Raw genomic sequence first — 22,194 nt, forward strand, 5'->3', positions numbered from 1 at the left:
CATGTCCATGTAGTTGGTGATGCCATCCAGCCATCTCATCCTCTGTCGTCCCCTTCTCCTCCTGCCCCAATCCCTCCCAGCATCAGAGTCTTTCCAATGAGTCAACTCTTCCATGATGTGGCCAAAATATTGGAGTTTCAGCTTCAGCATCAGTCCTTCCAAAGAACACCCAGGACTGATCTCCTTTAGGATGGACTGGTTGGAACTCCCTGCAGTCCAAGGGACTCTCAAGAGTCTTTTCCAACACCACAGTTCAAAAGCATCAATTCTTTGGCGCTGAGCACAAAACCCACTCCCACTTCCTACCAAGTACCCCTACCAGTGACCAGTGTAAGCTCTCGATGCAAGAGAACTCAGGAGCCAAATGACCTGGTTCTCTTCATGGAAACTTTCTTCACATTGATTAGGTATCAGTACCCATCTCCTCCCCTTCCAGATGCATTTCCAGCATGGCCCCTTCACCTCCTAGCTTGTTCTTCATCCATTCCTGAGACTCTCTCATGTCTCAGAAGTCCTCTCACTTCCCCCAACCCGGTATCAAATCCCAACTCACAGAGGCGGTGTGTGGGGTGCCCATGTCTTGCAATCAGAGAGGCAGAATCAAGAGACAGAGCAAAAGACTTGTCCTCCAGTTTAAACAAGCTGGTTAGTAGGAAATGCCCCACCAACCTGCTGTGTTTATCAAGCTTCCTTGTACTCTTGGCTCTCCCTTGGTCTCCTGAATTTACTTTCACTTTTGCTATAGGAGAGTCAATAACAATACCTCCTGCCCAAGCATTTCTTAGGTCAGCCAATCCATTTGCCCTCCTTTTTCAAAATATGGGATGATATTCTTCTGTTGAGAATTTTTCTCTGATTAACAACTGAGAAAAAGGTTAGCCTGCAGCCCTGAACCCTTACTGGCCTTAAGACCTTTAACACTTGGGGTCATTTCCTGCTGCTCTTAAGTGACCCGCCCACATTAGCTGGGGACCTTCGTGAGAACAAGGGTACCCAGGAAAAGACTGAGATTTGCTGTGGGTGATGTGACCAGGAGCAGCCTGTTCACGCTAGCCTGCAGAATATCTGAAGCACACCTGGAGGATAAATAGCCCTGCACTGAGAAGAGCCATGAGTTCCAGTCCCAGCGCTGACACTCAATGAACCTGAGCAAGTCTGTTCACCTCCCTGGATGTTGGTTTTCTGGTCTATAAAATGATATGGTTGGAGAGAATTCCTAGTGTCTTCCAGGCTCTGAAATCTTTGTTCATAAATGCCCTTTACAAAGAACTTTAGATTCCTGGATCTTGAGCTTTCTATCACTTCCTGTGCTGTCTGTGAACCTACAAATCAAACCCACTACTTGAGAACAGCCCCAAACCAACAATCCAATGCTGCCTCCCACCTTCCACAGGGAAAACAATCACTCATCCCTTTCACCCACAGTGCCTCCACTTCCTCACCTTTACTGCTGGACACTCACTAGGAGCTCTTTCCTCCCTGGCTCTTCAGATATGTATGGATTAGGACAAAAAGAGAGTACATAAACTGTGAGTGCTCAGGGAAGTTTCCGGATCACTCTGACCTCCTAACATTCCAAATGAATTGCTCTCGTTTCCCAAAGTTTCAGAACATTGCCACATCCCACTTCAAGAAAAGCATTTATTAAAAGTGCTTCAAACGTTTTCAAGTGAAAGGTCTGTAAAAATGCAAGTTGTCATCTTTTGTGTGTTTCCAGTGGTCATTTACTGTACCCTCCCTCACTGATAAATATCAGATGATTCCATTTACTCTAGGAGTTTCCATCCTGGAGAACTTGGGTTACAGAAGTGGCTACACAGAGTTCTGGGATTCAAGAGCTCATTCCAGTATTTTAACAAACTTAACATAAATCACGTATTTGAAACTCTTGTTAGACAGCTAATTGAACTGATTGTTATTTCAATTATTTTGTGGTGTAGACATACTTATTTAAACACACAGGATGAGCATGTGGAAAGAAAAGAACATAGGATGAGTATGTGGAAAGAAAAGAAAAAAGTATAAAGGAAAAGAACGTTTTATGGAATAGACTGGAAATCTTGACCTACTATTCTCCCTTCAGATAATTCTCCAAGTTCTCTGTTTAGAATACAAGTTTGTGATATCTGGTTGCTTCAGAGTAGAAAAGGTTTACCTGTGCTGATCCTGCACCCACTGTTCAATAGGATATGGGAACTCTGAAATGTCATCAGTGGCCAGGAAGAAAATGTCAGATGAGGTTGAGGGCAATAGGAAAAGTGAAACCCCTGCAGGAGGATAAGGATGAGGGAATGGGTCTGGAGCAAGAAAGGAGAGTTGTACAAAGCAGAGTTGAATAAGCTGCCGTCACCTTCAAAATTTTATTTGTATCTAATACTTTCTTAGGTCTTAATGTTATTTCTGAATAAAGAGAAGAGGGACAGTAGATGGTTAAAGCTTCTTATAATCAATCTCTCTCTTGCAGGCTTTCTCTCACCCTAAGACATGCAGGATCTTAGTTCTTGGAACCAGGGATTGAACCCGTGCCCCTGAAGTGGGAGCAGGAGTCAACTGCCAAGAAAGTCTATGATACAAGCACCATCCTGGTGCCAATATCTGCATTCTCTGGGGAAGCAGGGAACCTTCACCAGAGGCTCCCGGAGAGAGAGTCCAGGCATGACATTTCCCAGGGATGATATTTGTCTGTTGATACCCCTCAGATCTGTACCCACAGCCAACCCTGAGTTGCAGGTCTGTAGGTCTAGCTATGGAGAGGGCAATGGCACCCCACTCCAGTACTCTTGCCTGGAAAATCCCTTGGACGGAGGAGCCTGGTGGGCTGCAATCCATGGGGTCGCTAAGAGTCAGACACGACTTCACTTTCACTTTTCACTTTCATGCATTGGAGAAGGAAATGGCAACCCACTCCAGTGTTCTTGCCTGGAGAATCCCAGGGACGGGGGAGCCTGGTGGGCTGCAGTCTATGGGGGCGCACAGATTGGACACGACTGAAGCGACTTAGCAGCAGCAGGTCTAGCTGCTTCCATGCATGGTTCCTTGGACTCCCTGCATGTCCTTGAACATGCCAGGCTTTCTCTGGCATGAGCCGAGAACTCATTTCAATATTTTGAAAACCTTAATCCGATGTCATGTTCCCCTCTTTGAAGCTCTCACTGGAGAGTGAATCATGTTGGAAAACCTAATACTTGTTTTAGTGTGTTTTTGGGGGGAAGACATACATTCTGAAACACATGAGTGTGAAGGGGGCAGAATGCTGGATGGAATCGAGTGGAAACCTTGACCTGCCTTTTCTCCCTTCAGACAGCTCCCCAGGTCTTACTCTCCCTGTGTTTAGAAAACAGGATTGTGAGCTTTGACTGAGACACAGCAGTAAAGTGCTATCCCAAGTCCACTGTCCAGTAGGATCTGGGGATTCTGAAACCTCACCAGTGGCTAGGCAAAAAAGCTCAGATTAGGTTGAGGGTGATCTGGAAGGAAAGAGTCCTGTGGCAGGACACGGATGGGAGAGGGACCTGGAAAGAGTAAGGAAGACTGAACAAGGCAGCCTATTTTCAAAGTTTACTTGCACTCATTTAATTTCTTAAATCTCCATGCCACTTCTGGAAAGAGAAGAGGAAGTATGGATGCTTGAAACTGCTCAAAATTAAATCATGTCTTCTCAGAGCCTTTCTGTCTTGCCCTTCTGGCTTCAGGGCCCTATGCTATGTTGGTGCCTATGTCTGCATTCTCAGGGCAGCCTTGGACAGACTCTCCAGGATGCTGAGCCCAGAAATGTCATTTGCCAGCAATGATATCTGTGTGCCAATACCTCTGAGCCCTCCGAGTTCTACCCAGAGCCCCAACCCTGAGCTGCAGATCAGTGTATCTAGCTGCTTCTATGCATGGTTCTGTGGACTTCCCTGCATCCTTGAACTTGCCTGGCTCTCTGCGACTTGGGCACTGAGCACCCTTTCCCTCCGACTCTACCCTCCACACCTTGGATTTATTAGAATATGCAATGTAAGCAGCATCTCCTCTAGAAAGTCCTCTCTGACTCTGTTCCACCCTCTCCAGGGTTATATGCTCATCTCCTGTCCTTTTCCAGACCCTCTGCAAGCCTTCTAGAGCATGTTCTCCAGCGATAAGGTCATCTGCTTGCTTGTCCTTTACCCTTAGTCAACAGTGGAAATCTTGAGGGTCATGACTGTATCTGAATTATCCTATATGTTCAGCACTTCCCAGGCATGTTGACGGACACAGGATGTACTTACCAACTGGGTACCAAATGCATGAATAAGTTAATAAATGAATGAATAAGTGAGTAGAAAAGGAAACATTTCTTGAGTATTGATACCTCAAACTATAGATGCGGCTATACTGTTGATAGTAGTTTGGTACTTGGATAAAAACAGACATATAGACCAGTGGAACAGAAACGAGAGGCCAAATGTAAGCCCATTCATATATGGTCAATGCCTATTTCACAAGGGAGCCAAGAATGCTCAATGGGGAGAAGACAGACCTTTTAATAAATAGTGTTGGGAAAATGGGATGTCTGCATGATGAAAAACTGAAACAGATCTCAGTCCCACTCCCCCTCACAATGTTGAATGGAGTAAAGATTAAAATGTAAGACATTTAAGCATAGAGCTCCTAGAATGAAATACAGAGGAAAAGGCCCTTGACATTGCCAGGGACTGAGGGTTTCAGGAAATGCGGAGGTGGATGTTCTGAGGGTACAAAGTCTCAGGTATGAAATGATAAGGTCTGGGAATCTAATGATCAGTGTGTTGACCAGTGGTCCCCAACCCCAGGCAATGAACAGGAACCAAACCGTGGCCTGTTAGGAGATGGGTTGCCCAGAGAAGGTGAATGGCAGGAGAAATGAAAACCATCCCCACCTTTCCCAGCTCCCTGGCCGAGGTCCCTGGAAAAATTCTCTTCCACGCAACTAGTCCCTGGTGTCAAAAAGGTTGGGGAGTGCTGGTGTTGACCATAGTTAATATTATTGTATTGGATACTTAAAAGTTGCTATGAGAGTAGAATTTTAATGTTTTCACCACCATCACAATACAAAATGTTGATTATGAGATGAAGAATGTGCTAACTTTTGTGTGGTAAACACTTTGCCATGTATAGGTATATAAGTCGTAATATATGCTTTAAACTGACAAGCTGTTAAGTGAAAATCACTTTTCAATAAAGCTGCAAAAATATAAAAATGAAGTTAGTGGTCATGATGCTATATGAAATTTCTCAACACAACTATGGCCTTTTCTTCATCCACAATCAACTGAACAGATGCAGGGAAAGGCTAGGATTTTAGCTGGATTTCAACACAAACCTCGAGAGTATGTGTGAAAAAAAAAAAGTAATTATAATGACTGCCTAGGGAATCTAAACTGGAGAGAGAGATGTAAAGATATGAGGGAGATGAAGCACAGTGATAAATGTCTAGGTGCATACTGAGGAAGAAACTGAAAGGAGATGCTACAGAAGTACAGTCTCTGTGGATACTGAATTCTCAGGAATCACAGAGGTAGCTGTGGAGAGAGTGAGAGTGAGTCAGGACAAAGCCCTTCATGGAAAAAAGGGACCAAGAGGGTGAGGTGGGGATGACAGCAGCTAGGAGGGTTAGGGGGCAAAGCTGCAGTCAAAACTGAGGATGATGTCATTTAATCCACAACATCTCCCACAGGGAAGGTATTCTTTTTTTTTTTTTTTTTTTTTTAAGATTTATTTAGTTTTGGCTGCCCTGGGTCTACGTTGCTGTGCACGGGCTTTCTCTTGTTGTGGTACGCAGTTTTCTCATTGCTGTGGCTTCTCTTGTTGCTGAGCACGGGTTCTAGAGCACAGGCACAGTAGTTGTGGGCACTGGCTTTGTTGCTCAGAGGGAATGTGTGCACTTTCCAGATCAGGGATGGTACCTGTGTCTCCTGCACTGGCTGGTGGACTCGTAGGCACCAGACCAACAAAAATCCCCCACAGATGAGGGTTGCAACACATGCATTATAGATGATGACACCAAGCAGTATGAGGCTAAATAGCTGGCCAAGGTCTCTCAGCAGAGATTGAAATCTTAAACCAGTTAAAAATTAAGAGTAGCCATGATGTGAGAAGGAATTGTTCTGCCTCTGGCTTCCACACACTGCCAGGGACAGTCTACCCAAAAGGGCCTTTCTCTCCAATGTTTTCCCTTCGCTACACTGGGGGAGCTCACTCTGAATATTCCATACAAAGACTAATTAAGAGCAAGGGTCGTAGAGTCTCCAGAGCTCCATCTTCTCTCCTACCAGGAGTAGTTGATTCCCTGGTTTCCTCTCCAGTAAGAGGCTCATCAACACCCTTTCTCATTCTCTACAACTGCTCTGCCCTTTATAACCAGGGAGGACGTTTTTGCTGCCACCACCAGCTCATCCTGATTTGCCATTGCCACAAGGGTCAGGCCCTTGCCTTGTCTACACCTCCTTACAGGGTTCTCTAGGAACCCACATCCTCACCTCTGCTTTCCAGGACTTGGGGAGGATTTCAATGCTTCCCAGGACTTAGGGAGTGCTTGGAGCAGGAGCTCCGCCCGTGACAAAGGTCATGAGGAAGGAGGCTCTGGATAGGCAAAGGCAGGATTGAGCCTCAGGAGTCTCCCTGGAAATTCTCGAGCATCTACCCCCAAAACCAGAGTCTGCCTACTTTCTGCTTTGTGCTCTCACCTACACCTCTGACTTTACCGGGGGCTGTCCCCCACTACCTCTGTCTGAAAAAAAGAGTTAACTTACAGCTCCAGTTAATAAAGTTCCTGGGTGTGATAGTGTTTCAACCTACAAACTCCTTTGGAAGTCCTCTAGCCTGCCTGAATAGGTTTTTCCGGCCACATGTGATTGCTCAGAGCCTCCCAGCTGTCAGAGGCATGAGATGTTCTAAACTGTCTAAATACAGGTTCCTTTGAGCAGTTAAAAGATTGATTAGAAATTGTATTGGTGAAGGGTTTTTCACTTGTTGGGCCAATGTTTGCTGCTAAGTCTCCATATCCCTTACCTGCTGTGTCCCTGGCAGTGTATTGATTGACATAATTGGTGTAAGTAGCAGCTTTAATGTTTGTAACCTTGGACCCTTGAGTTGATTCTTTTTCTTGTTATAGCCCACCACACCTTTGCCCTGTAGGAATGCAACTTTATCTAATGCTTTTGGAGGGTGGCGCCTGACTAATCACCTTTAGAGAAAAAGAAGTTTTCTGAAGAAAGGGTCTTAAAGTGTTAACAGGCCTCTGGGCCAGAAGATGATGCAAATCACCTAAACTTTTGCATATGATAAGTTTGCAGGAAGAAAGCCTGGCTTACTGCAAGACTCTACCCCTTCCCCCATTATCCTCTATGCATAACTTAAGGTATAAAAACTACTTTGGAAAATGAAGTGTGGGCCTTGTTCACCGAAGCTTGGTCCCCCATGTCGTTCTTTCTCTCACCTTTCTGGCTGAATTATTCAGCCTCTTTTCTCCACTGAATTTCCTCACTGAGCTATCCTCATTTCAGCCTCTTTTCTCCACTGAATTTCCTCACTGAGCTATCCTTATTCTATTACTCTTTATATCCTTAATTAACATTTAATTAAGCAATTGTTTCCTGATCCTCGCCGACGCCGTCCCCGCTTCGAATTCCCTGGATCCACCGGGGCTGGACCCTGGCAAGGGAGCTTCATACTCCCAAGACATTCTATTCATTCTCTGGCTAAACAGCAGGAAGCATGCACCCCAGTTCTTCTGCCCTATGGTTACTGCTCTGATCTCAAGCACCCATTTCAGAAATCAACAGTCGTGTCACTTGGTCTTTCTTGCATCCCGCCATGGCCACTTCAAACCTGGAGAATCCAGAGCAGGAGCAAGAAACCAACTTCTCACCTGGAAACTGAAGGTCTATATATACTTGCCACAGAATAAGACACCAAGGCGGGCATAGTACACACCACACTTTAAAAAAATGGTCCTACAGATGAGGAGCACATTCTGGAATCCCAAATCATGTGTAGGGACACATTATAGAACATTATTTCAGACAGAGTTGTGTCCTGGATCTTGAGAGTAATTTTGGCGTTCGTTTTTGTATACGTGTCTAAGTATGTCTGAGCTATGTGTTTGGAAATTCATGTGTACCTGTGGTAAAGATGTCTGTGCAGTTTTATCCTTCTGTGCCTGTTTTCAGAGTTTGGCATCTTTGGTTTGGCTTGCCTGTCTTTACTAGTGTGTGGCTATGTAATCACAGAATAAGGTGATTTTAATTTTATAACTCTACATCTCTAGAACCAGTGGTCTATACACCTGAATGTTGTCTCTTGCATTTATTTATCTCCAGTATGACTATAAAATTATTTAGACTTTAAGGTCAGTCTTTGCCTTGTCTTTGTCTTTTATCTCTCACTATCCCTAGCATATTAGAGCCTGGTTCATGAAAAAAGGAAGGACCTTTCAATTAGTCAGATTTGTGTTGAAATCCTGATAAGCATTTACAAACCATGTGACCCTGGGCCTATTATTTAATCTCAATTACCTTGTTTTTTTGCTGTATAAAATAGAAGTAGTAACCAATTTTCAGATGACTAAGCTTAGGATTAATATATGAAAAGTGGTATAAATTTATACCCCAGTCTGTCTTTACCTTGCGTAGTACCCGGATTCATTTTGATATTTGGCAAAACTAATACAATTATGTAAAGTTTAAAAATAAAATAAAATTTAAAAAAAATCTCTTTTCTGATGTGAAATAAGGATAATAGTTACCATGTATTAAAATCCTATTATGCTGTCAGGCTGCAGTGCTGGAGACGCTGGGTTCAGTCCTTGGGTGGGGAAGATCACCTAGAGAAGAGAATGGCCCCCCAGTCCAGTATTCTCACCTGGACGATTGGATTGCGAGAGGAGCCTTGTGGGTAATACAGGGTTGCTTCATTAGTCTGACTCATGCTGTCTTCCTGTGAGTTATCGGAGGTCTCTGCAATGGTTGGATAATCATCCTATAATGGTCAGATATAAAAACATAAGAAATACATACGGCCAAATAATATTGAAAATAGGGTCACTATAATAAACGAATTAATATTATAAAATAAAAGCAAAAACACTATGAGAAGATGTTTTCTAAACAGGGTTTCTTGCTCATTCCATCTTCCAGTTGGTCAGTGAAGGTCTCTGTAATGGGTCAGTTCAGTCGCTCCGTCGTGGCTGACTCTTTGCGACCCCATGAATCACAGCATGCCAGGCTGCCCTGTCCATCACCAAAACCAGAGTTTACCCACTCATGTCCATCGAGTTGGTGATGCCATCCAGCCATCTCATCCTCTGTCGTCCCCTTCTCCTCCTGCCCCCAATCCCTCCCAGCATCAGAGTCTTTCCAATGAGTCAACTCTTCCATGATGTGGCCAAAATATTGGAGTTTCAGCTTCAGTGTCAGTCCTTCCAAAGAACACCCAGGACTGATCTCCTTTAGGATGGACTGGTTTGAACTCCTTGCAGTTCAAAGGACTCTCAAGAGTCTTCTCCAACACCACAGTTTAAAAGCATCAATTCTTTGGCGCTGAGCACAAAACCCACTCCCACTTCCTCCCAAGTACCCCTACCAGTGACGAGTGTAAGCTCTCGATGCAAGAGAACTCAGGAGCCAAATGATCTGGTTCTCTTCATGGAAACTTTCTTCACATTGAATAGGGATCAATACCCATCTCCTCCCCTTCCAGATGCATTTCCAGCATGGCCCCTTCACCTCCTAGCTTGTTCTTCATCCATTCCTGAGACTCTCTCATGTCTCAGAAGTCCTCTCACTTCCCCCAACCCAGTATCAAATCCCAACTCACAGAGGCAGTGTCCCGGGCGGCCATGTCTTGCAATCAGAGAGGCAGAATCAAGAGACAGAGCAAAAGACTTGTCCTCCAGTTTAAACAAGCTGGTTAGTAGGAAATGCCCCGCCCACCTGCTGTGTTTATCAAGCTTCCTTATACTCTTGGCCCTTGCATGGTCTCCTGAATTTACTTTCACTTTTGCTATAGGAGAGTCAATACAAATACTTCCTGCCCAAGCATTTGCTCTCCTTTTTCGAAACATGGGATGATATTTTTCTGTTGAGAATTTTTCTGATTAACAACTGAGAAAAAGGTTAGCCTGCAGCCTTGAACCCTTACTGGTCTTAAGACCTTTAACACTTGGGGTCATTTCCTGCTGCTCTTAAGTGACCCGCCCACATTAGCTGGGGACCTTCATGAGAGCAAGTGTACCCAGGAAAAGACAGTGAGATTTGCTGTGGGTGATGTGACCAGGAGCAGCCTGTTCACGCTAGCCTGCAGAATATCTGAAGCACACCTGGAGGATAAATAGCCCTGCACTGAGAAGAGCCATGAGTTCCAGTCCCAGCGCTGACACTCAATGAACCTGAGCAAGTCTGTTCACCTCCCTGGATGTTGGTTTTCTGGTCTATAAAATGATATGGTTGGAGAGAATTCCTAGTGTCTTCCAGGCTCTGAAATCTTTGTTCATAAATGCCCTTTACAAAGAACTTTAGATTCCTGGATCTTGAGCTTTCTATCACTTCCTGTGCTGTCTGTGAACCTGCAAATCAAACCCACTACTTGAGAACAGCCCCAAACCAACAATCCAACACTGCCTCCCACCTTCCACAGAGAAAACAATCACTCATCCCTGTCACCCACAGTGGCTCCACTTCCTCACCTTTACTGCTGGACACTCACTAGGAGCTCTTTCCTCCCTGGCTCTTCAGATATGTATGGATTAGGACAAAAAGAGAGTACATAAACTGTGAGTGCTCAGTGAAGTTTCCGGATCACTCTGATCTCCTAACATTCCAAATGAATTGCTCTCGTTTCCCAAATTCTCAGAATATCGCCACATCCCACTTCAAGAAAAGCATTTATTAAAAGTGCCTCAAACGTTTTCAAGTGAAACATCTGTAAAAATGCAAGTTGTCATCTTTTGTGTGTTTCCAGTGGTCATTTATTGTACCTTCACTCACTGATAAATATCAGATGATCCCATTTATTCTAGGAGTTTCCATCCTGCAGAACTTGGGTTACAGAAGTGGCTACACAGAGTTCTGGGACTCAAGAGCTCATTCCAGTATTTTAACAAACAACATAAATCACATATTTGAAACTCTTATTAGACAGCTTATCAAACTGAAAAAACTGATTGTTGTTTCAATTATTTTGTGGTGCAGTCATACTTATTTAAACACACAGGATGAGTATGAAGGGAAAAGAACATTTGATGGAAGACTGTAAATCTTGACCTACTATTCTCTCTTCAGATAATTCTCCAAGTTCTCTGTTTAGAATACAAGTTTGTGATATCTGGTTGCTTCAGAGTAGAAAAGGTTTACCTGTACTGATCCTGCATCCACAGTTCAATAGGATTTGGGAACTCTGTAAGGTCATCAGTGGCCAGGTAGAATATGTCAGATGAGGCTGAGGGCAATAGGAAAAGTGAGACCCCTGCAGCAGGATAAGCATGAGGGAATGGGTCTGGAGCAAGAAAGGAGAGCTGTACAAAGCAGAGTTGAATAAGCTGCCGTCACCTTCAAAATTTTATTTGTATCTAATACTTTCTTAGGTCTTAATGTTATTTCTGAATAAAGAGAAGAGGGACAGTAGATGGTTAAAGCTTCTTATAATTAAATCTCTCTCTTGCAGGCTTTCTCTCACCCTAAGGCATGCAGGATCTTAGTTCTTGGAACCAGGGATTGAACCCATGCCCCTGAAGTGGGAGCAGGAGTCAACTGCCAAGAAAGTCTATTGTACAAGCACCATCCTGGTGCCAATATCTGCATTCTCTGGGGAAGCAGGGAACCTTGGCCAGAGGCTCCCGGAGGGAGAGCCCAGGCATGACATTTCCCAGGGATGATATTTGTCCATTGATACCCCTCAGATCTGTATCCACAGTCAGCCCTGAGTTGCAGATCTGTAGGTCTAGCTGCTTCCATGCATAATTTCCTGGACTCCCTGTGTGTCCTTGAACTTGTCAAGCTCTCTCTGTCACTGAGTCATTGAGCACACCGTTCCGTCCCACTGTATCCCCAACACTGTGGATGTACTAGAATATGCAACACAAGCAGCATCTCCTCCAGGAAGGCCTCCTGACTCTCTTGCATCCTATGCCATAGTATTCAGGGTTACATGCCCATCTTCTGTCCTTTTATACTTCTTCTACAAACCTCTCAGAGGCCATTTCTTCAGCCACAAGTTCATCAGTTTACTTACCCTTCACCCTCAGTCAATAGTAGGAATCTTGAAGGTCATAATTGTGTCTCTCTTTTTGTTTTTGGCTGGACCATGTAGCAAATGGGACCACAGTTCCCTGACCAAGGATCTAACCTGGGGCCCCTGCACTGGAAGTGGGGCATTTTAACGTCTGGACCACCAAGGAAGTCCTTCATAATTGGGTCTTAATTGTCTTGCATTTTCAGCACTCCTCAGGCATGCTGTCTGGCACACTAAATAAACAAATATTTAGTAAAGGCATGAATGAATTATGAAATGCATGAATAAGGAAGTGAATAAAAAGTGAGAAATAACATTTACCTAGTACTTACTATATTTCAGAAGCTGCACAAGGTATTATTAAATGATACTTAATTAAAATTTTAGCATTCTAATGAGGTAGGTATTAGTATTTTTGTTGATAAGCAGAAGTCCTATTAGTAGTAGCTGGTAAGCAAGTGTTCAGATGTGAACCTCTATTTCTGCATTCCTTGTCTTCTCCTGTTGTGCCTCAGTGGAAAGAAAAGTGAGGAGTGTGTACACGTGCATGTTTTTTTATTACAGCACAGGTACAAGTTGAAGGAAGGAATAGAGAGAAAGGAAAGTAGGGGATGCATGGAGCCTTAGGATGAATGAAAGGAAGAAGCGTTTGGGAGGTCTCTGTGTGGGCAGGAGCATGCCTGGGTGGTGGGCCCCGCCTGGAAAAATCTATGTGTCTCCATTGGGTGGTGGGGAACAAAGAGTCTGTGAGTGCAGGACTCAGGCCTGGAGGAAGACTGCACCCTGGTGCAAAGGTAGAGAAGAACTGCTCTCCCAGAATCGTGAGTGACAAAAGATAACACTGTAAGGCAATTCCACAGCGCAGTAGAGAAACTGCTGCTGGAGCTGGGAATCTCCAGCTCACACAGGATCTGGATTCCGAGAAATGGTGTCTCTTCAAGGAATGAGAATAACAGATCTGGACTTTGATCTCTCTTTCCCCTCCTCCCTTCTTATGTGAAATTACCTCCCAGCCCAAGTCCGGGAGAAGGGGAGTTCTAAACGCCCCAGTGTCGCTTGCTGACCACAGGTTCTTCCTGGGATCTGACTCTTCTTTGTTTTTAACTACAGCGTCCATCTGACATTTTCCCATCAATGTCACAAGAAACTTTTTCAGAGGCAAAAAGATCTCTTTTCATTTGCCCCTCTAACAAATCCGGAGAATCAGCCAAGGTCAAAGATCATGCTGTGGAGATTTTGGCAGGTTTTAAAGCAAATGTCTCAGATATCAACAGCCTCCCAGCTTGGCCCTAGCTGACAGGGTGGTCTAGGGCTCGTCACTGTCCCCTCTGGGACTCCCTGGAGCAGACGTCTCTTTCCCATCTCTTTCATAAATGCCCATGAAAGAGGTTGTAAAACTGCTTTGGGATCAGAAATATTGCTTCAGAAATGCCAAGCAAACTCAATCAAAATGCACCTGGGAATTCTTATATAATGATGGTTAGGGGAAAAGTCTCTGCAGCACTGTCCCTCAGGCACCCCTGAGAGCTCCATTATGTCTCGGAGGTCCTCTTTCTTTCCCCTCCACAGTATCAAATCCCAACTTACACTAGGGGAGGCAGCCATCTCTGTGATCAAGAGAGTAGATATGGGAGAGAGAGCAAAGGAGCTGGCCTCCCGTTTATAGAAGCAGCTAAGCTGGAAATCTCCTATCTGCCTGCTGTGTGTGTCAGGCTTTCCTGGACCCTTTGTTCTTACAAGTGCTGGAGAATTTACTGTCACTTTCTCTACAGTGGATTCCGTAAGCAGAAATGTCATCTAATCAAGCATGTCTCCTCTCAGCCAATCCATTGTCCTCCTTGTTCCTAACATGAGAGACCCTTTTGTGTAGGAAATTGTTCTGTGCTTAACCACCCACCACCCCCAATCCTGACTTCTATGTAGCCCTGGACCCTGAGTGTCTTGAAGACTTTGAACACTTGGTGGTTCTTTCCAGGTCTTTCCACCCTGGAGAACATGGTTTTACAGAAGTGTCCGTGTAATGAAAGGAATGGGAGCCAAGAACTCATTTCAATATTTTGAAAACCTTAATCAGATGTCATGTTCTCCTCTTTGAAGCTCTCACTAGAGAGTGAATCATATTCGAAAACCTAATACTTATTTTGAATGTATTTTGTTGGGGGACACATATATTCTGAAATACGTGGAATGAGTGTGAAGGGGGAAGAATGCCTGATGGAATTGAGTGGAGATCTTGACCTTCCTTTTCTCTCTTCAGATAGCTCTCCAGGGTCATACTGTCCCTGTGTTTAAAAAACAAGATTGTGACCTTTGGTTGAAGTACAGCAGCAAAATGGTGCCCCTGTGTGTGCACTGTCCAACAGTGCACTGTCCAACAGGATCGGGGGATTCTGAAACCTCACCAGTGGCCAGGCAGAAAAGCTCAGATCAGATTGAGGGTGATCTGTAAAGAGTAAACCCTGCATCAGGATAGGGATGGGGGATGGGCCAGGAAAGAGTAAGGAACACTGAACAGGGCAGCCTGGAGTAAAGTGTTTTCAACTGAACTTTCCATTCAGTTCAGTCTCTCAGTCGTGTCTGAGTCTTTGCGACCCCATGCATCACAGCTCGCCAGGCCTCCCTGTTCATCACCAACTGCTGGAGTTTACCCAAACTCATGTTCATTGAGTCGGTGATGCCATTCAGGTATCCCATCCTCTGTTGTCCCCTTCTCCTCCTGCCCTCATTCCCTCCCAGCATAAGGGTCTTTCCCAATGAGTCAACTCTTCACATGAGGTGGCCAAAATATTGGAGTTTCAGCTTCAGGATTAGTCCTTCCAATGAACACCCAGGACTGATCTTCTTTAGGAAGGACTAGTTGGATGTCCTTGCAGTCTAAGGGACTCTCCAGAGTCTTCCCCAACACCACAGTTCAAAAGCATCAATTCTTCAGTGCTCAGCTTTCTTCACAGTCCAGCTCTCTCGTCCATACATGACCACTGAAAAAACCATAGCCTTGACTAGATGGGCCCTTGTTGGCAAAGTAATGTCTCTGCTTTTGAATATGCTATCTAGGTTGGTCATAATTTTCCTTCCAAGGAGTAAGCGTCTTTTAATTTCACGGCTGCAGTCACCATCTGCAGTCATTTTGAAGCCCCACCCCAAATAAAGTCTGACACTGTTTGCACTGTTTCCCCTGTTTCCCCATCTATTTCAAACTTTACTTGCATCCACTTAATTTCTTAACTCTTCATGACACTTCTGGAAAGAGCAGAGACAGTGTGGATGGTTGCTGCTGCTGCTAAGTCACTTCAGTCGTGTCTGACTCTGTTCGACCCCATAGATGGAAGCCAATCAGGCTCCCCCGTCCCTGGGATTCTCCAGGCAAGAATACTGGTGTGGGCTGCCATTTCCTTCTCCAATGCATGAAGGTGAAAAGTAAAATTGAAGTCGCTCAGTCATGTCCGACTCTTAGCGACTCCATGGGCTGCAGCCTACCTGGCTCCTCTCTCCATGGGATTTTCCAGGCAGGAGTACTGGAGTGGGGTGCCATTGCTGCTTAAAAGTAAATCACATTTTCTCAGAGGCTTTCTGTCTTGCCCTTCTAGCTCCAGGGACCTATGCCATGTTGGTGCCTATGTCTGCATTCTCAGGGGAAGCAGGCAACCTTGGTCAGAATCTCCAGGATGCTGAGCCCAGAAATGTCATTTGACAGCGATGATATCTGTGTGCCAATATCCCTGAGATCTCTATCCACAGCCCCGCCATGAGCTGCAGATCTGTGGATCTAGCTGCTTCCATGCATGGTTCCATGGACTTCCCTGTGTGTCCTTGAACTTTCCTGGCACTCTGCCACCTGGAAACCGAGCACACCTTTCCCAACGACTCTACCCTCAACACCTTGGATTTATTAGAATATGCAATGTGAGCAACATCTCCTCCTGGAAGTCCTCCCTGACAGTCCTCCACCCTCTCTTGGGTTATATCCTCATCTCCTGTCCTTTTCCAGCCCCTCTGCAATGCTCTCCAGCGATAAGTTCATCTGCTTACTTGTCCTTTACATTTAGTCAACAATGGAAAACTTGAGGGTCATGACTATGTCTGCATTACCCTATACCTTCAGCACTTTCTTGGCATGTTTTCGGGCACAGGATGTATTTACTAACTAGACTAGTTACCAAATGCATTAATGAATGAATTAATGAATGAATAATTGAGTAAAAATAGGAAGCAAAATTTCTTGAGTACTTCAGTTCAGTTCAGTCGCTCAGTCATGTCTGACTCTTCGTGACTCCATGGACTACAGTGTGCCAGGCTTCCCTGTCCATCACCAACTGCTGGAGCCTGCTCAAATTCATGTCCATCAAGTCGATGATGCCATCCAACCATCTCATCCTCTGTCATCCCCTTCTCCTCCTGCTTTCAATCTTTCCCAGCATCAGGGTCTTTTCCAATGAGTCAGTTCTTCACATCAGGTGGCCAAAATATTGGAGTTTCAGCTTCAGCATCAGTCCTTCCAATGAATATTCAGGGATGATTTCCTTTAGGATGGACTGGTTGGATCTCCTTGCAGTCCAAGGGACTCTCAAGAGTCTTCTCCAACACCACACTTCAAAAGCATCAATTCTTTGGCGCTCAGCTTTCTTCACAGTCCAACTCTCACATCCATACATGACCACTGGAAAAACCATAGCCTTGACTAGATGGACCTTTGTTGGCAAAGTAATGTCTCTGCTTTTTAATATGCTATCTAGGTTGATCATAACTTTCCTTCCAAGGAGTAAGCGTCTTTTAATTTCATGGCTGCAATCACCATCTGCAATGATTTTGGAGCCCCCCAAAATAAAGTCTGACACTGTTTCCACTATTTGCCATGAAGTGATGGGACCGGATGCCATGATCTTAGTTTTCTGAATGTTGAGTTTTAAGCCAACTTTTTCACTCACCTCTTTCACTTTCATCAATATATCAAACTATGAGACAAAGCTATCGTATTGAAAAAGTTTGGTACTTGGATGAAAAACAGACATATAGACCAGTGGACCAGAACTGAGAGGTCAGATTTAAGCCCATGCTGCTGCTGCTGCTGCTAAGTCGCTTCAGTCATGTCCGACTCTGTGTGACCCCCTAGACGGCAGCCCATCAGGCTCCTCTGTCCCTGGGATTCTCTAGGCAAGATCACTGGAGTTGGTTGCCATTTCCTTCTCCATAAGCCCATGCAAATGGAGTTAACTCATATTTCCCAAGGGAGCCAAGAATGCTCAATGGGGAAAGATAGAATTTTTAGTAAATCTTGTTGGGAAAACTAGGTATCTGCATGCTGAAAAATGAAAAAGGATCTCTATCTCATTCCCATTCACAACAATTCACATGGAGTTGAGTAAAGATTCTCTTGTAATGTGTTTATGCATAGAACTCTTAGAATGAAACATGGGCAAAAAGTCCCTTGACATGGGTGCAGGCACGAGTCTTGGTACTGCGCTTCAAGTTCAATCAATAAAACCCATTTTCAACAAGCCACAATCAGTTTCTTAGGCGTTACAGCTCTCTGAGTCGGAAACACCTGTCTCACCTGGGCCACTGAGCTGGACCTTCGTACCTGGAGGTCGTGCCTCTGCTCCTCATCACCAGGCTCCACCAAAACCCAGGGCAGCTGCTCATCAGTGGGCTTCACCACCTTCAGGGTGAAGTGGATCGTTGTCTCCTTGTCGATGCCATAAGATGACAGAGTTCTCTGGGACTTCAGGGTCTTTGAGCCCAGCTGGAGGACCTGGTCCTGCATGGGAACCTTGGTCTTATGCCACACTTGTTCAGTGATCTCCTTTGCTCTTTGTCTCAAGTTGACTTTGAAGGTCATGCATCCCACGGTCTCACAAAGGACATTCACCTGGACAGCAAAGGCCAGGAGACTGGTACTCAGAATGCCTGCCCCATTTTACATCCTTTGTGCCACTGCCTTAATTGCTCCCACCTTTCACTGCCAGTCTGGTTCTCCACTTTCTTTACAACAATCTCTGTCCCTTCCATCTGTGGTGCTGCTTTTTCTGAATTTTCAAAGTTATAATGTCAGAAAAGCGGTGATATTCCTTTATTACCATATCTCTTACCCATCTTAAAATGTTATTAATGATTTCCTACCTTATTTCCCTGTTTCTTGTTTAGATAAACTTTGTCAACTGTCAAAAGTATATACAGCTACCAAGCATCCAAAGATGTTCTTGACATTCCAAACAACTCCCAAAGAGAGTTTCCAGCACTTGACAGCCTAGTGTAATACTGACAGGGCTGTCTTCCATGATTATGTGAGGAGGCGATCCTGGTTAGGACACATATTCTCTGTGCTGTAAGTTTCCTTTTAATGTCCCACTGCTATATAGTAACAACCTACATGTTCTGGTGATGGTATGTTCAATATCTCTCATTCACCTTTATTTTCTATTTTTTTTTTAAATTTTAAATTTATTTATTTTAATTGGAGGCTAATTACTTTACAATATTGTACTGGTTTTGCCATACATCAACATGAATCCACCATGGGTGCACACGTGTTCCCCATCCTGAACCCCCCATCCCACCTCCCTCCCCATACCATCCCTCTGGGTCATCCCAGTGCACCAGCCCCAAGCATCCTGTATCCTGCATCGAACCTGGAGTGGCAATTCATTTCTTATATGATATTATACATGTTTCAATGCCATTCTCCCAAATCATCCCACCCTCTCCCTCTCCCACAGAGTCCAAAAGACTGTTCTATACATCAGTGTCTCTTTTGCTGTCTCGTATACAGGGTTATTGTTAACATCTTTCTAAATTCCATATGTATATATATGCGTTAGTATACTGTATTGGTATTTTTATTTCTGGCTTAGTTTACTGTGTATAATAGGCTCCAGTTTCATCCACCTCATTAGAACTTGTTCAAATGTATTCTTTTTAACATTTCCTATGTTTTAATATCAGAGAAGGCAATGGCACCCCACTCCAGTACTCTTGCCTGGAAAATCCATGGACAGAGGAGCCTGGTGGGCTGCAATCCACGGGGTTGCTAAGAGTTGGACGTGACTGAACGACTTTACTTTCACTTTTCTCTTTCATGCATTGGAGAAGGAAATGGAAACCCACTCCAGTATTCTTGCCTGGAGAATCCCAGGGACGGTGGAGCCTGGTGGGCTGCCATCTATGGGGTCGCACAGAGTCGGACACGACTGAAGCGACTTAACATGTTTTAATATCACCTAGTATAGAATATAGTCTCCTCCTAGTCAAATAAAGGTTCCACTCACAGAAAGTAGGGAGTATATCTAAGTCTTACTTCAATATTCTGAACATAGGGATGCTCACTCCTGTGTTGCATGAATATGGACAATTATATGCCAACAAATTTATAACTTAGTAGAAATGGATAAATTGCTAGCAATATAATATAACCTACCATGTCTGAAATCATGATGAATTGGAAAATCTGAGCAGACCAATAACAAGGAAGGCAATTGAATCAGTAATCAAAAGCCTCCCAATAAGGAAAAGCTCGGGACTACATTGTTTTGAAATGAATGCCACCAAAATTTTAAAGACGAATTAAAACCAATTCTTCTCAAAACCTTCCCTCAAATTGAAGAGGGCAGAACACTGCTAAACTCTTTTTATGAGGCAGCAGTACCTTGATGGTGGGCCTTGGGAAGCATCACTATGAACAAAGCTAGTGGAGGTGATGGAATTCCAGTTGAGCTTTTTCAAATCCTAAAAGATGACGTTGTGAATGTGCTGCACTCAATATGCCAGCAAATTTGGAAAACACAGCAGTGGCCACAAAACTGGAAAAGGTCAGTTTGCATTCCAATCCCAAAGAAAAGCAATGCCAGAGAATGTTCAAACTACTGCACAATTGCACTCATGTCACACACTAACAAAGTAAGGTAAAATCCTCCAAGCCAGGCTTCAACAGTACATGAACTGTGAACTTCCAGATGTTCAAGCTGGATTTAGAAAAGGCAGAGGAACTAGAGATCAAATTGCCAACATCCACTGGATGATCAAAAAAGCAAATGAGTTCCTGAAAAACATCTACTTCTGCTTTATTAACTATGCCAAAGCCTTTGACTGTGTGGACCACAACAAACTGTGGAAAATTCTGAAAGAGATGGGAATACCAGACCACCTGACCTGCCTCCTGAGAAATCTGTATGCAGGTCAAGAAACAACAGGCAGAACTGGACATGGAACAACAGACTGGATCCAAATAGGAAAAGGAGTACGTCAAGGTTGTATATTGTCACCCTGCTTATTTAACTTATATGCAGAGTACATCATGCAAAATGCTGGGCTTGATGAAGCATAAGCTGGAATCAAGATTGCTGGAAGAAATATCAATAACCTCAGATATGCAGATGACACCACCCTTATGGCAGAAAGTGAAGAGGAACTCAAAAGCGTCCTGTTGAAAGTGAAAGAGGAGAGTGAAAAAGTTGGCTTAAAGCTCAACATTCAGAAAACTAAGATCATGGCATCTGGTCCAGTCACTACCTGGCAAGTAGATGGGGAAACAACGGAAACAGTGAGAAAGTTTATTTTGGGGGGCTCCAAACTCTCTGCAGATGGTGACTGCCGCCATGAAATTAAAAGACCCTTGCTCTTTGGAAGAAAAGCTATGACCAACCTAGACAGCATATTAAAAAGCAGAGACATTACTTTGCCAATAAAGGTCCATCTAGTGAAAGCTATGGTTTTTCCAGTAGTCATGTATGGATGTGAGATCTGGACTATAAAGAAAGTTGAGCACCAAAGAATTGATGCTTTTGAACTGTGGTGTTGGAGAAGACTCTTGAGAGTCCCTTGGACTGCACAGACATCCAACCAGTCCATCCTAAAGGAAATCATCCCTGAATATTCATTGGAAGGACTGAGGTTGAAGCTGAAACTCCAAAATTTTGGCCACCTGATGCGAAGAACTGACTCATTGGAGAAGACCCTGATGCTGGGAAAGATTGAGGCAGGAGGAGAAGGGGACCACAGAGGATGAGATGGTTGAACGGCACCACCGACTCAATGGACATGAGTTTGAGTAGGCTCCAGCAGTTGGTGATGGACAGGGAGGCCTGGTGTGCTGCAGTCCATGGGGTTGCAAAGAGTTGGACAGGACTGAGCGACTGAACTGAACTGAACTAATCCCTATCTTGTCACTGGAATGCCTCAGAGGACCTCTTTCAGTCTTCATTCAAAAATATCTTCCTAATCTAGATGCAACAGACATTTCTTTCCTGAAGTCTCACTCTTCTGTGCTAAGCATTGCCCTCATGCCAAGTTCCTTCCGAGTGTTTATATTCTTACGTCAGTTAACAGCTCAGGTCATAAAGAATATAGGATAACAGAGTTATGTGAACCTCTCTCTGGGGACTAGAAGGAGGTTTAAGAGCCCTGGACCCCTAAACAAGATAAGGGAAATGGGAATCTAAACAGTATTTCCATGGTTTGAAGTTTTGCCAGCCCTGCTGAGCACAAAGGCCACTCCCACTTCATACCACGTACCCTATCAGAGGCCATGGCATGGTCTCAATACCAGAGAACTTAAGGGCCCGATAACCGGGTCCTCTTCACAGAAGCTTACTCCACATTGTGTAGGTATCCATGCCTGTCTGCTCCACTTCCAGATGTCTTCCCAGTGGCCCCATCTCAGCACTGTCCCTCATGCACCCCGAGAGCTCTGTCATGTCTCGGAGGTCCTCTCTCTTTCCCCTCCACAGCATCAGATCCCAACTTACACCAGGGGCGGCAGCCATCTCTGCATTCAAGGGAGTAGAAACAGTAGAGAGAGCAAAGGAGCTGCTCTCCCATTTACAGAAGCAGCTAAGTTGGAAATCTCCTATCTGCCTGCTGTGTGTGTCAGGATTTCCTGCACCCTTTGTTCTTGCAAGTGCTAGAGAATTTTCTGTCACTTTCTGTACAGTGGATTCCCTAAACAGAAATGTCATCTAATCATGCATGTCTCGT

At 44.4% G+C, this 22,194-nt stretch overlaps 1 protein-coding gene across 14 annotated transcripts in view; it reads right to left on the reverse strand.

Moving 5' to 3' along the window:
* LOC133236524 (protein C19orf12 homolog) overlaps positions 1–22,194 on the reverse strand; it is a 60,919-nt gene that overhangs the window by 23,187 nt on the left and 15,538 nt on the right. For 3 of the 14 annotated variants that reach the window (XM_061398604.1, XM_061398603.1, XM_061398602.1), the window contains exons 1-2: positions 9,817–9,925; positions 8,863–8,979 (exon numbers count right to left, since the gene is read on the reverse strand). The exons of 1 other annotated variant lie outside the window; for it this stretch is intronic. In XM_061398604.1, coding sequence (XP_061254588.1) covers positions 8,863–8,979; positions 9,817–9,840 — 141 coding nt within the window. In that variant the 5' untranslated portion in view covers positions 9,841–9,925. Of the gene's footprint in view, positions 1–553; positions 2,329–8,746; positions 8,766–8,862; positions 8,980–9,816; positions 9,926–17,779; positions 18,095–22,194 lie in introns of those variants that run through there. 10 more of the 14 variants (XM_061398601.1, XM_061398599.1, XM_061398593.1 and 7 more) reach the window with 7 other exon arrangements.

The sequence above is a fragment of the Bos javanicus genome, chromosome 23 (genome assembly GCF_032452875.1).
Source record: "Bos javanicus breed banteng chromosome 23, ARS-OSU_banteng_1.0, whole genome shotgun sequence".
NCBI lineage: Eukaryota > Metazoa > Chordata > Mammalia > Artiodactyla > Bovidae > Bos > Bos javanicus.